Source organism: Bos indicus, chromosome 20 (genome assembly GCF_029378745.1).
Source record: "Bos indicus isolate NIAB-ARS_2022 breed Sahiwal x Tharparkar chromosome 20, NIAB-ARS_B.indTharparkar_mat_pri_1.0, whole genome shotgun sequence".
Lineage (NCBI taxonomy): Eukaryota > Metazoa > Chordata > Mammalia > Artiodactyla > Bovidae > Bos > Bos indicus.
This window is the reverse complement of record NC_091779.1, coordinates 67,640,965-67,654,688: the sequence shown is the minus strand read 5'-3', so window position 1 is coordinate 67,654,688 and position 13,724 is coordinate 67,640,965. Positions and strand designations below refer to the sequence as shown.

The 13,724-nt window shown below is 42.8% G+C and overlaps 1 protein-coding gene across 1 annotated transcript in view; it reads left to right on the top strand.

Annotated features, from left to right (window-relative positions):
* ADAMTS16 (ADAM metallopeptidase with thrombospondin type 1 motif 16) overlaps window positions 1-13,724 on the top strand; it is a 194,417-nt gene that overhangs the window by 110,014 nt on the left and 70,679 nt on the right. The window contains exons 13-16 of the mRNA XM_070774930.1: window positions 677-807; window positions 2,925-3,048; window positions 3,453-3,697; window positions 5,937-6,075. Of these exons, the coding sequence (XP_070631031.1) occupies window positions 677-807; window positions 2,925-3,048; window positions 3,453-3,697; window positions 5,937-6,075 (639 nt within the window). The remainder of the gene's footprint in view (window positions 1-676; window positions 808-2,924; window positions 3,049-3,452; window positions 3,698-5,936; window positions 6,076-13,724) is intronic.

Genomic DNA, 13,724 nt, shown 5'->3' with positions numbered 1-13,724 from the left:
ATTAGCCATATAAATCATAAATCCTTGAAATGGATTACCGAGAGAGGGTGTGAACTTGATCTTCCAGTCTTAAGTACATAATGAGATCTATATTCTCCGTGTTACAATATTTTTGGCAATTCATTATGTTTTTTAAGAAAAACCAATATTCTTTGGAGATTTCATCCAAAAGTTATTTCCTTTATCAGTTTAAAAATATTATGTGTTTTAGTAAATATAGTAGCTAATTAAGAAATTTTGTGATTATTTCAATTATTTTATTATACTTTATTTGTAAGAATTTTGTATATTGCTGCACAATGGTAGTGATTTTTTGCATTTCTACACAGATCAATTAATTATACTAGTAAAATAGTTGAACAGTAATGTAGTTCAAGTCAACAAATGTTTATTGAATGCCTGTTATGTGCCAACCACTGTGTATAGAATGAGTATCAATAAAGGACACAGTAGAGTAAAATAAAAATTAATAGTGAAGCTTTAAAAAATAATTTAAAAATGAAAGGGAAAATGAAGCCAAAAGAGGCAATTTTAAAAATGTCTTTGCTATGTATTATTGTGTGGGAGTTTTTATGGGCAAAAAAAGAAAAAAAATAGTCTATAACATTTAGAGCAAAAAGTGATCAGAGCTTAAGTATCTTTCTTATTTGTGTTTGTGTGTGTATTTCTTTTTAAGATCAGGACTTCTGCAAACTCTACTGTATCGCAGAAGGATTTGATTTCTTCTTTTCTTTGTCAAATAAAGTCACAGATGGGACTCCATGCTCGGAGGATAGCCGTAATGTTTGTATAGATGGGATATGTGAGGTAATAATGATCATTCATTCGTTCAACAAACATCTCCCAACAGTCCGCTTTGTGCCAGGCATCCTGTAAGGGGCTAGGGAGACCAAACACCGAAAACCACACCCTTTCCCTCCCTGTTGCAGCCCAGAGGGAGAGAAATCCATGAGCACAGAAGGAGGCAGTTTGGCAGTGGAGGTGTGTGCAGAGCTCCACGGGAAGGACAAGCTGCTTCCCTCTTAGATGTGGACCCGGGAAACTCTCAGGACTGCTGGGGAGGGGAGCTAGACCTGAAAGGATGAGATGGAAGAGGGCCGAGGGGGAAACGGGGAGGGGGACCTGGTGGTACAGGAATCATGGGCTGCAGGAACGGGTTTGGTGGTCAGAGAACAAGGAGGCAGGCAGGAGCTGGGGGCGCTGAGGGTGGTGAGTGGAGGAAGAGGTGCTCACAAAGGGCCATTTGCTGGAAGACTCGGTTTTACCCTCACATTTCAGTGGAAGACACTGCGACTGGGGACCGGCAGAGTCGCAGCATCAGACGGCAGTCACCTGGCAGTGGCGTCAGAGTGAATGAAGCCAGGGACAGCTTAGAGCCAGGGGCCACTGCATCGTTCTGGCAGGGTCTTGGGGAGATCACAGCCCCACTCCTGCTGGAGAGGGACTCAGGGCATGGGCTGGGAAACAGGGGATGCTGTGTGGACCCAAAGCTCTGAGCTTATCACCATGTGCAGAAGTGAGATGTGGGGAGCATTTCGTTACATTAATAAACAAAGGGAGAGGGCTATGTGCAGTGACAAATACCGGGCTTTTCAGGGAAGTGACTCAGTATCTGTATTCAGTGGAGTCCAAAGACCTTGGTCCCAGATCTGATTTCCTCTAAAAGTGTAAACCGTGACGGCGGTCAAGTTGGACCAGCACTGTGAGGTTAGACTAAAGCAGCACACACAGGGCTTCCCTGGGGCTCAGACGGTAAAGAATCCGCCTGCAGTGCAGGAGGCCCGGATTCCATCCCTGGGTGGGCAAGATCCCTGGGAGAAGGGAATGGCAACTCAGTGCAGTGCGTTGCCTGGAGAACCCCACGGACAGAAGAGCCTGGCAGGCTACAGTCCATGGGGTTGCAAAGAGTCAGACACCAGACACAACTGAGCAACTAACACACACACACACACACACAAACACACTGTTCAGATCTCTTTCAGCTTTAAAACGCTCAGGTCTCCACCCACCGTGTCTGATTATCAGTCAATTTGTTAAATATCTCATTGCTTTTATGTACTCTTAGTGATAGAGTGTCACAATTCCTTATTTTTAATTCTAAAGTCCAAAGAGCTGCAAAATGGAAAGTTTATTTGGCTGTAAAATATAAGGCAACTTGAATTTATGTGTTTGCAAAGCTGCCTTGAATTGATGAGACTGTCTTCAGTTATGCTTATCCCGCTCAGTGTGTGAGTTTACAAACATCATCGATGTCCCTACATCTTATGTATAACATGTTACTCACCTTCCTGCAGTCCAAAAACCCTGAGTTCTGCACTGTATCTGGTCCTGGTATTTCAAACAAGGGATTGTGGACCCTGATTACTTCATTTCTGAATGGATTTTTTTTTTTTTTTAGGTAGCCTATATTTTTTGTTAGGAAATGTAAGACTAGCAAGCGTCATAGAATTTATAAAGAGCTGCTAAAATTCTAAGACCATAGCCAAACGTGCTATAATTTGGGAATAATCGTCCCATGGCCTACGTTCCTTCTTTATCTCTACACAAGACAATTCACAAGCATGAGGTGAATTCCAGTGGACCCCCATGAGGCCACATCTCTTGTCATTTGTGCTTGGCTCTTCACGTCGGGCTGAAATTTACCCACGTCTCCCACAAGACAATCCGATAGGTGTAATCCAGGGCTCCAGACAGGACAGTCATGTAGCAATGCCAAAGAGGACAGGCTGTGTTTGCCATGAGAAGGTCTCCTTTGGACAGAAGCATAGCTTGACAGTCTCACAGTGCACATACTGGGTATCCAATAAATATTTGTTAACTCTCCCGTGTTGGTGAAACTTTTCAACTCTCCGGGGAAAGGTTTGTGACTTCGCTCCTGTTGTCTTGTCTTTCATGAATGACCCGTGGCCTCGTGGGTCCCACAGAGAGTGGGGTGTGACAATATCCTGGGGTCCGATGCTACGGAAGATGCCTGCGGCGTGTGCCGGGGCAACAACTCCAGCTGCACAATGCACAAGGGCCTCTACGCCAAGCAGCACCGCGCCAACCGTGAGTCTGCCCGTGGGATCCGCCCATCACCTAAGCAGAGACGGAAAGGGACCCTCTGTGGGAAGGAGGAGGGTGTAGTGAAAAGAGCCAATAGGCAGGGTCCTGAGAGCCCTGTGTGACTCCTGGCCTGCTTTGCTTCTCAAACCCTCTGTTTTGATTAGAAGTGGTTGCTAGGTTATTTCAATTAAAGTAGTTTTTAGAAACCATGAATATTACAATAGCTCTGTTCCAATTAAAAAAAAGAAAAAAACTCCTTTATAGGAATCATGGACCTGGATGGCCAAACTAGACCTCCAGGTTCCAAACTCTGATCCCCAAGGGCTGGTCACAGAGAGCCGCGGGCACTGGGATTGGCCCTGCGCTGCTGAAACACCACGTTCTCCCCTCCCGTTTCCTCTGCCCAGAGTATTACCAGATGGTCACCATCCCCTCCGGAGCCCGGAGCATCCGCATCTATGAAACGAACGTATCTACCTCCTACATTTCCGTGCGAAATGCACTCAAAAAGTACTACCTGAACGGACACTGGACGGTGGACTGGCCTGGCCAGTACAAGTTTTCAGGAACCACCTTTGACTACAGACGTTCCTACAAGGAGCCTGAGAGCTTAGCCTCTCCTGGGCCAACCAACGAAACGCTGATCGTGGAGGTGAACCCCAGCCTCCTGCTCTCAGGGCTTGGACGGGGGGTCTTGGGGCATTTCTGTAGGTTCAAGGCTATATTGGCAAAATATCACGTCCCCAGAAAGTTGTTTGCAGTTAATGTCTCGGAAACAAGACTAATCAATGCAGAGACTGAGTGGGCCAGTGGACCGCTCGTCTTTCGTCTCTAGACGCGTGATGAAATTTGTAAGGACACACAGCATGCAGTCCTGGGTTTTCCATCTTTATTAGTGGATTGTGACCTAAGCCTGCTTCTCTTCTGTAAGCTCTGAGGCCGTGAGAAGCGGCCGCTGTGGGGGGCTCTGTCTGTGCCTGTGTTTCAGGCGGGATCAGGATTCTTCTGAGTCCGGTGGAAACGGGAGTGAGATGAGAACCCACCGCCTGGGCCCAGTGCCAGGCAGGGACCCGCACACTCACCTCCTACCCAAGCCCCTCTGTGTTCTGCCCAAGATGGCACAGGCCCATGAGATACGCTTGAGCAACTTCTAGCAATGTCATGTGTCCCCTTGGGACCAGGCAGATGGTGGCAACACGCAGCGGACACACTAATTTCACGCGTTTTTACGTTTCTGTGCACATTTAAAGGAAAAACTTGGTTCAAAAGTTGCCCCCTCAGCCTGCACCTGTGTGTGCAGTTGTGAAGCCCCCCAGGTGCCCTCCACCTGCAACGTGGGCCTCACAGCTCCATCCCGCCATCCTTGCATCGTCCTGAGAGATGCCTCATCTCCACACGTCCCACCTCCGTCTCCCCTCTCGACCTGGGACTGCTCCCCCTCCCCTCTGTAGACATGTTCACCCTGGATTCCTGCCTTGGTTATTTCTCTCCCACCATCTCAGGCTTTTAGCTTTAACGCGCATGTGTGCTCAGTCCTATCTGACTCATTGGGACCCCTTGGACTGTAGCCCACCAGGCTCTCTGTCCATGGGATTTCCCAGGCAAGAATACTGGAGTGGGTTGCCGTTTCCTCCTCCAGGGGATCTTCCTGACCCAGGGATTGAACCTTATCTCCTGCATTGGCAGGCAGTTTCTTTACCTGGGAAGCCCCTTTTAGCTTTATTACTCACAGAGAAACAGAGATCGGTCAGGGTTGAAAGTGATCGAGGCTTACTGAGAACCCCGTTTCCCATTTCAGGATGTCAGGTGCAAGAGCAAATCTATGGCCTGCAGTGCGGCCATCTGTCCAGGGCTTATCCCTGTCCTATAGCATCTTGCCCAACTAGATTTTAGCTGTGTTGTCGGGGACGGGACTGTGGTGCCAGGGAGTCGGGGAAGATCCAGTGACTATCCACTGAGCCTTCCCATTAAGAAGCAGTGAAGGCTTCAGAGATGGGATTTCTAGTAACAGGCTAATGGCAAAGTTCCATGCTCCCCCCTCCCCACACACACACACACAAAAAGCCTGTCATCGAGATCAAGGGATCAGATACCTTTAGGAGGAAAAAGTAGTTGGCCCGTGTGGTCAGGTTTCCAGCTAGGAAGTGAAGAGTCCAAGTGCCATTCCATGTGCTAAGCATGGCTCACAGGTGTGCCCAGCCAGAGAGGGCATCTTTCCTCCTGCGCCCACACGGAACATGTCAGTAGGCAGAAGATCTCTGCATCCCATCCCCTGAGAAAGGACTCAGAGTTAGCTTCCATCCTGCAGAGATGAGATGCACTCAACTGTTGGTTGTTTGGAACTCACTAGGAATTGTGAAGGTGCTTTTTAAGTATCACTTTCTGATTTGCTCAGCTGGGGAGGATGGCTGGGGCTTTCCAGGAAACACCCAGGAAAAGAACCAGATCCCTTTGTTAGGTTGCAAAGACTATGAAGGGAATATGCATACAGCAAAAGAATCAAATGTCTATATATTTTTATAGATGTATTTGAGTCTAGTTTAATATTACGATCATCTTCTTATTGACATGACTAATGCTTCAAGAGCTTAAAACAGATTACCTTCTATATGTTGGTTCTCTGCTGTGCTTAGTGGCTCAGTCATGTCCAACTCTATGTGACCTCATCGACTCTAGCCCGCCAGGCTCCTCTGTCTATGGGATTCTCCAGGCAAGAATACTGGAGTGGGTTGCCATGCCCTCCTCCAGGGGATCTTCCTAGCCCAGGGGTCGAACCCAGGTCTCCCACATTGCAGGCAGATTCTTTACCAACTGAGTCACCAGGGAATCCCAAGTTACCTACTGTATGTTCTACTTTAACTCATTTTCTCTTTCCCTTTTTTATTTTGTAGCTTCTGTTTCAGGGAAGGAACCCAGGCATTGCCTGGGAATACTCCATGCCAAGGTTGGAGGTTGAGAAGAAGCTTGGAGCCCAGCCCAGCTACACGTGGGTGACCATCCGCTCCGAGTGCTCCGTCTCCTGTGGAGGAGGTAAGTCTCATCCCACAGTTGACCTGGTGATGGGCACAGAGGTGCCAGGCCTCTTTGGGCCATGGGACGCACTGCCATGGTCTTCAACATCTAGCCCTGGTCCCCATCACGTGCCCTGGTCCTCATCACAATATACTGACCCTCATCTTGTCCTGATGAGGACCCCAGGGCTCCTTAACTCTTCCAGAGGCAGTGTCTGAGCAGTGGTCCCGAGTGTCCCTTGAGAACTTGGGCTCCCTTTTCTAATTCAGCTGTGTCCACAAGTGCCCTTAAAGTTTAGTGAATTGGATTCTCCTTTTTGTCTAGTATAAGATTTTTTAAAAGGTAATTTTATTATTTGAGATCATTCATTTTTTTAAATTTTATTTTATTTAACTTTACAATATTGTATTGGTTTTGCCATATATCAAAATGAATCTGCCACAGGTATACATGTGTTCCCCATCCTGAACCCTCCTCCCTCCTCCCTCCCCATACCATCCCTCTGGGTCGTCCCAGTGCACCAGCCCCAAGCATCCAGTATCGTGCATTGAACCTGGACTGGCAACTCGTTTCATATATGATATTATACATATTTCAATGCCATTCTCCCAAATCATCCCACCCTCTCCTTCTCCCACAGAGTCCAAAATACTGTTCTATACATCAGTGTCTCTTCTGCTGTCTCGTATACAGGGTTATTGTTACCATCTTTCTAAATTCCATATATATGCGTTAGTATACTATATTGGTGTTTTTCTTTCTGGCTTACTTCACTCTGTATAATAGGCTCCAATTTCATCCACCTCATTAGAACTGATTCAAATGTATTCTTTTTAATGGCTGAGTAATACTCCATTGTGTATATGTACCACAGCTTTCTTATCCATTCATCTGCTGATGGGCATCCAGGTTGCTTCCATGTCCTGGCTATTATAAACAGTGCTGCAATGAACATTGGGGTACACGTGTCTCTTTCAATTCTGGTTTCCTCAGTGTGTATGCCCAGCAGTGGGATTGCTAGATCATAAGGCAGTTCTATTTCCAGTTTTTTAAGGAATCTCCACACTGTTCTCCATAGTGGCTGTACTAGTCTGCATTCCTACCAACAGTGTAAGAGGGTTCCTTTTTCTCCACACCCTCTCCAGCATTTATTGCTCCTAGACTTTTGGATTGCAGCCATTCTAACTGGCATGAAATGGTACCTCATAGTGGTTTTGATTTGCATTTCTCTGATAATGAGTGATGTTGAGCATCTTTTCATGTGTTTGTTAGCCATCTGTATGTCTTCCTTGGAGAAATGTCTATTTAGTTCTTTGGCCCATTTTTTGATTGGGTCATTTATTTTTCTGGAATTGAGCTGTAGGAGTTGCTTGTATATTTTTGAGATTAGTTGTTTGCCTGTTGCTTCATTTGCTATTATTTTCTCCCATTCTGAAGGCTGTCTTTTCACCTTGCTTATAGTTTCCTTTGATGTGCAGAAGCTTTTAAGTTTAATTAGGTCCCATTTGTTTATTTTTGCTTTTATTTCCAATATTCTGGGAGGTGGGTCATAGAGGATCCTGCTGTGATATATGTCGGAGAGTGTTTTGCCTATGTTCTCCTCTAGGAGTTTTGTAGTTTCTAGTCTTACATTTAGATCTTTAATCCATTTTGAGTTTATTTTTGTGTATGGTGTTAGAAAGCGCTCTAGTTTCATTCTTTTACAAGTGGTTGACCAGTTTTCCCAGCACCACTTGTTAAAGAGATTGTCTTTAATCCATTGTATATTCTTGCCTCCTTTGTCAAAGATAAGGTGTCCATATGTGTGTGGATTTATCTCTGGGCTTTCTATTTTGTTCCATTGATCTATATTTCTGTCTTTGTGCCAGTACCATACTGTCTTGATGACTGTGGCTTTGTAGTAGAGCCTGAAGTCAGGCAGGTTGATTCCTCCAGTTCCAGTCTTCTTTCTCAAGATAGCTTTGGCTATTCGAGGTTTTTTGTATTTCCATACAAATTGTGAAATTATTTGTTCTAGCTCTGTGAAGGATACCATTGGTAGCTTGATAGGGATTGCATTGAATCTATAAATTGCTTTGGGTAGTATACTCATTTTCACTACATTGATTCTTCCAATCCATGAACATGGTATATTTCTCCATCTAATAGTGTCCTCTTTGATTTCTTTCACCAGTGTTTTATAGTTTTCTATATATAGGTCTTTAGTTTCTTTAGGTAGATATATTCCTAAGTATTTTATTCTTTTCGTTGCAATGGTGAATGGAATTGTTTCCTTAATTTCTCTTTCTGTTTTCTCATTATTAGTGTATAGGAATGCAAGGGATTTCTGTGTGTTGATTTTATATCCTGCAACTTTACTATATTCATTGATTAGTTCTAGTAATTTTCTGGTGGAGTTTTTAGGGTTTTCTATGTAGAGGATCATGTCATCTGCAAATAGTGAGAGTTTTACTTCTTCTTTTCCAATTTGGATTCCTTTTATTTCTTTTTCTGCTCTGATTGCTGTGGCCAAAACTTCCAAAACTATGTTGAATAGTAATGGTGAAAGTGGGCACCCTTGTCTTTTTCCTGACTTTAGAGGAAATGCTTTCAATTTTTCACCATTGAGGATAATGTTTGCTGTGGGTTTGTCATATATAGCTTTTATTATGTTGAGGTATGTTCCTTCTATTCCTGCTTTCTGGAGAGTTTTTATCATAATGGATGTTGAATTTTGTCAAAGGCTTTCTCTGCATCTATTGAGATAATCGTATGGTTTTTATTTTTCAATTTGTTAATGTGGTGTATTACATTGATTGATTTGCGGATATTGAAGAATCCTTGCATCCCTGGGATAAAGCCCACTTGGTCATGGTGTATGATCTTTTTAATGTGTTGTTGGATTCTGATTGCTAGAATTTTGTTAAGGATTTTTGCATCTATGTTCATCAGTGATATTGGCCTGTAGTTTTCTTTTTTTGTGGCATCTTTGTCAGGTTTTGGTATTAGGGTGATGGTGGCCTCATAGAATGAGTTTGGAAGTTTACCTTCCTCTGCAATTTTCTGGAAGAGTTTGAGTAGGATAGGTGTTAGCTCTTCTCTAAATTTTTGGTAGAATTCAGCTGTAAGCCGTCTGGACCTGGGCTTTTGTTGCTGGAAGATTTCTGATTACAGTTTCAATTTCCATGCTTGTGATGGGTCTGTTATGATTTTCTATTTCTTCCTGGTCAAGTTTTGGAAAGTTGTACTTTTCTAAGAATTTGTCCATTTCTTCCACGTTGTCCATTTTATTGCCATATAATTGCTGATAGTAGTCTCTTATGATCCTTTGTATTTCTGTGTTGTCTGTTGTGATCTCTCCATTTTCATTTCTAATTTTATTCATTTTATTTTTCTCCCTTTGTTTCTTGATGAGTCTGGCTAATGGTTTGTCAGTTTTATTTATCCTTTCAAAGAATCAGCTTTTGGCTTTGTTGATTTTTGCTATGGTCTCTTTTGTTTCTTTTGCATTTATTTCTGCCCTAATTTTTAAGATTTCTTTCCTTCTACTAACCCTGGGGTTCTTCATTTTCTCCTTTTCTAGTTGCTTTAGGTGTAGAGTTAGATTATTTATTTGACTTTTTTCTTGTTTCTTGAGGTATGCCTGTATAGCTATGAACTTTCCCCTTAGGACTGCTTTTACAGTGTCCCACAGGTTTTGGGTTGTTGTGTTTTCATTTTCATTCGTTTCTATGCAAATTTTGATTTCTTCTGTGATTTGTTGGTTATTCAGCAGCGTGTTGTTCAGCCTCCATCATTCAGATGAAAGCCACTCAAATTATTATATATTTCTTGTTGATGATGAGAAATAGAAACCTTTGTGGAAGCAAGTGATACAGAGTGACAATTTTTTATCAAATGGTGGTGATGTCATCGCTAAGTCATGTCCAACTCTTACAACCCCATGGATGGTAGCCTGTCAGGCTTCCCTGAGCGTGGGATTCTCTAGGCAAGAATACTGGAGTGGGTTGCCATTTCCTTCCCCAGGGGATCTTCCCAACCCAGAGATCAAGCTTGGGTCTCCTGCACTGCAGGCAGATTCTTTGCTGACTGAGCTACGAGGGAAGCCCTTTATCAAATGGTCTTGTTCAAACATTTTATTGGAAAGAAATTTGCTATAAAGTCATATACTTAAATTCACTAAGAAATTATAAGAATTTCGTGAAAGAGTCAGTAAAAATGACAAGAAACAACATGTCAAAAAGAAGAATTTCATTTGACAGAAGATGAGTTTGTCATCTTAATACCTTAAGAATTTTCAGCCCATGACTGAGTTGAGGAAGCCAGTTCACTGGAGAGATATTTTTAGCTAGAGCCACTTTGTGCTATCTGGGAAAGGATGGAGAATAAATACTTACAAATTATAGAGACAAAATATTAAATTCTACCTGATATTGAAAAACAGACACGTTTCCATATGGCCAAAGGGCTTTCAGCTTTGTACATTCCAGGTTTTAATAATTAGGAAATTAGTCTAAACAGTACTGTAAATTTAAGTACATGCTGTGTGCTGTGCTTAGTCGCTCAGTCATGTCCAGCCCTTTGCAACCCCGTGGACTGTAGCCCACTAGGTTCCCCTGTTGATGGACTTTTCCAGGCAAGAATATTGGAGTGGGTTGCCATGCCCTCTTCTAGGGAATCTTCCCAACCCAGGGATCAAACCTGAGTCTCCTGCATTGCAGGCGGATTCTTTACTGTCTGAGCCTCCAGGGAAGCCCAAGAATACTGGAATGGGTAGCCTATCCCTTCTCCAGCAGATTTTTCCCACCCAGGAATCAAACCAGAGTCTCCTGCATTGCAGGCAGATTCTTTATCAGCTGAGCTACAAGGGAAGTCCATATGTTTAAGTATAATAGGACACAAATGAACATTTTATAAAGTAAGAATAAAATGAGTTGATAAGGAAAAAACTGAACTCGTGTCTTCTTAATAATTGCTTTAAATCAATGAATGGAAGGAAACACAGAAAAATTGAACAATTAAAAAATAACAGTCTGAAAAGTTAACACCATGTACTCAATATGTATTTATTCTTCTCATTAAATATAAAATGTTTAAATCCTATTTAAATTCTGACTTTAGGAGCTTTCTAAGGCAAAATAGAATCCCTTTCTGCAATGCAGACTAGCAACAAATGACCCTAAAGGCAGCCAGAGAAAATGTGGGGTATCTACTCTGACGAGGGACCCACATCAGCTATAATTTTACCCCATTTGGGAAATAAAACAGGCCGTACTCGTGGGCATCCTGTGTGTGGTCTGGCTATTACTCTAATCCCATTTATTCTCCTTCCCTTTCTCTTCTGGTCTCACAGCCATCCCCTACGACTCTCTGCTCCCTATTGGCTGCATTTGATTTTAACTGTCCCTATTTAGGATTATCTAACAGTGTTTGATTAAAATAATAAACCACAAAGCCTTCTATTTGTGTAAGGATAATTTTCAGATGCATCCTTGTAGATTTTCATGTGGCTAAAAGAGTGCAGCGAGTCACATGGCAGCACGTGTAAGGACGGCTGGTCCATGAGTATGTTTCATTAGGGCTTCTCTCCGTATCCTCCCTGGGAGAGCCAGGCATGCAGAGGATGCTGGGTTTCCTCAGCTCCAACCACGTGGCCGCCTCAGTAGCCTGAAACACTCTAGCAGATGCTGAGCATGCTTGCAAATCACCAAGGTCCACCTAAGGAATAATTCTCACTTTGAGGTTTCTAGAGGAAATCAACCCAAAACCCATCCCCTAGTCATTTGCCTGAAGAATTGTGTTATAGAGTCAGTGAGTGGTTGTTTGTTTTTAACTTCGATGGAAAATTCATGGAAAATCAAGGTTTCTCAATTCAACAGCTAGAAGGGATGTCTAACCCCATCCTTTATCATCACCTGTGGAGTAGGTGGCTCTTTTATACAGTCTTCCAGTGGAAATGCCAAGGCTGTGCAGCTCCCAGGACTCAGTGCCTAACCAAGAGCATCTTAAGTTTTTTTTAATTGAAGTATAGCTAATTTACAATTTTGCATTAGTTTCAGGGGCATAGCAAAGTATGTATACGAATAACGCATATACATCTGAATAACATATACGCATATGTATAACTGAATGTACTGTGCTATATTGAATATATTTGTTGATTATCTAGCTTATGTGTAGTAGTGTGTCTCTGTTAATCCCAAACTCCTAACTTATCTCTCCTCCCCTTCCCTCTTACATAGCCGTAAGTTTGTTCTCTATGTCTGTGAGGTTCTTTCTGTTTTGTAAATAAGTTCATTTGTAACATTTTTTTTTAGATTCCACATGTAACTGATACCATATGATATTGGTCTTTCTCTTTCTGACTTACTAAGTATATCACCTCTAGGTTCGTCCATGTAGCTGCAAATGCCATTATTTCATTCTTTTTTATGGCCGAGTGACATTCCATTGTGTCAAGATTACTGTATCTTCGTCCATTCAACTTAGGTTGCCTCACTGTCTTGACTGTTGTAAACAGTGCTGCTATGGATGATGGGGTGCGTGTGTCGTCTTGAATCAGTTTTATCTGGATATGCCCAGGAGCGGGATCTGATGTACCTCTACTTTTAGTTTTTTAAGGAACCTCCATAGTGTTCGCCATAGTAGCTGCACCAATTTATATTCCCACACTCTCTCCACCATTACTTTTTGTAGACTCTTTGATGGCCATTTTGACCAGTGTGAGGTGATACCTCATTGTAGTTTTGATTTGCATTTCTCTCGTAATTAGCCGGAGAAGGCAATGGCAACCCACTCCAGTACTCTTGCCTGGAGGATCCCTGGGACGGGGTAGCCTGGTGGGCTGCCGTCTCTGAGGTCCCACAGAGTCGGACACAACTGAAGCGACTTAGCAGCAGCAGCAGCAGTAATCAGCAGTACTGAGCATCTTTTCATGTCCCTTTGCACCATCTGTATATCTTTGGAGAAATGTCTGTTTAGGTCTCCTTCCCACCTTTTTAATGGGTTGTTTGTTTCTTTGACATTAGCTGTTTGTGTATTTTGAAAATTAATCCCTTGTTGGTCACTTCTCTTCCAAATATTTTCTCCCATTCTATAGGCTGCCTTTTCATTTTAGTTAGGGTTTCCTTTGCTGTGCAGAAGCTTTTAAGTTTAATTATGTCCAATTTGTTGATTTTTATTTTTATTTGCATTACTCTAGGAGACAGATCCAGAAAATATTGCTGAAGTTTATGTCAATGGCTGTTCTGCCTATGTTTTATTCTAGGAGTTTTATGGTATCTGATCTTCCATTTAGGTCTTTAGTCCATTTTAAGGTTATATTTGTATACATGTTAGAGAATGTTCTAAGTTCATTCTTTTACCTGGGAAGACTGTAGCTGTCCAGTTTTCCCAGAACCACTTATTGAAGAAATCATTTTTTTTCCATGTGTACTCTTGCCTATTTTTTCGTATATTAATAAAGCATAAGTAGGTGGGCTTAAGGAAAGGGCACTGTTTAAATGCTATTGGCTTGAAGTGGACCCTCCTATGTTTTCCTAAAAGGGCAAGACCACACCTTCCCTTCTCCCACTCTTTCTCTTGCATCCCCCAGGATTATCCTATTTTCTGTACAAACAAGATAAAAATAAGAAACACAACATTGTGGTTAACTGGGCACCTACCGCGTCCTGTCACTTGCCTGGTCT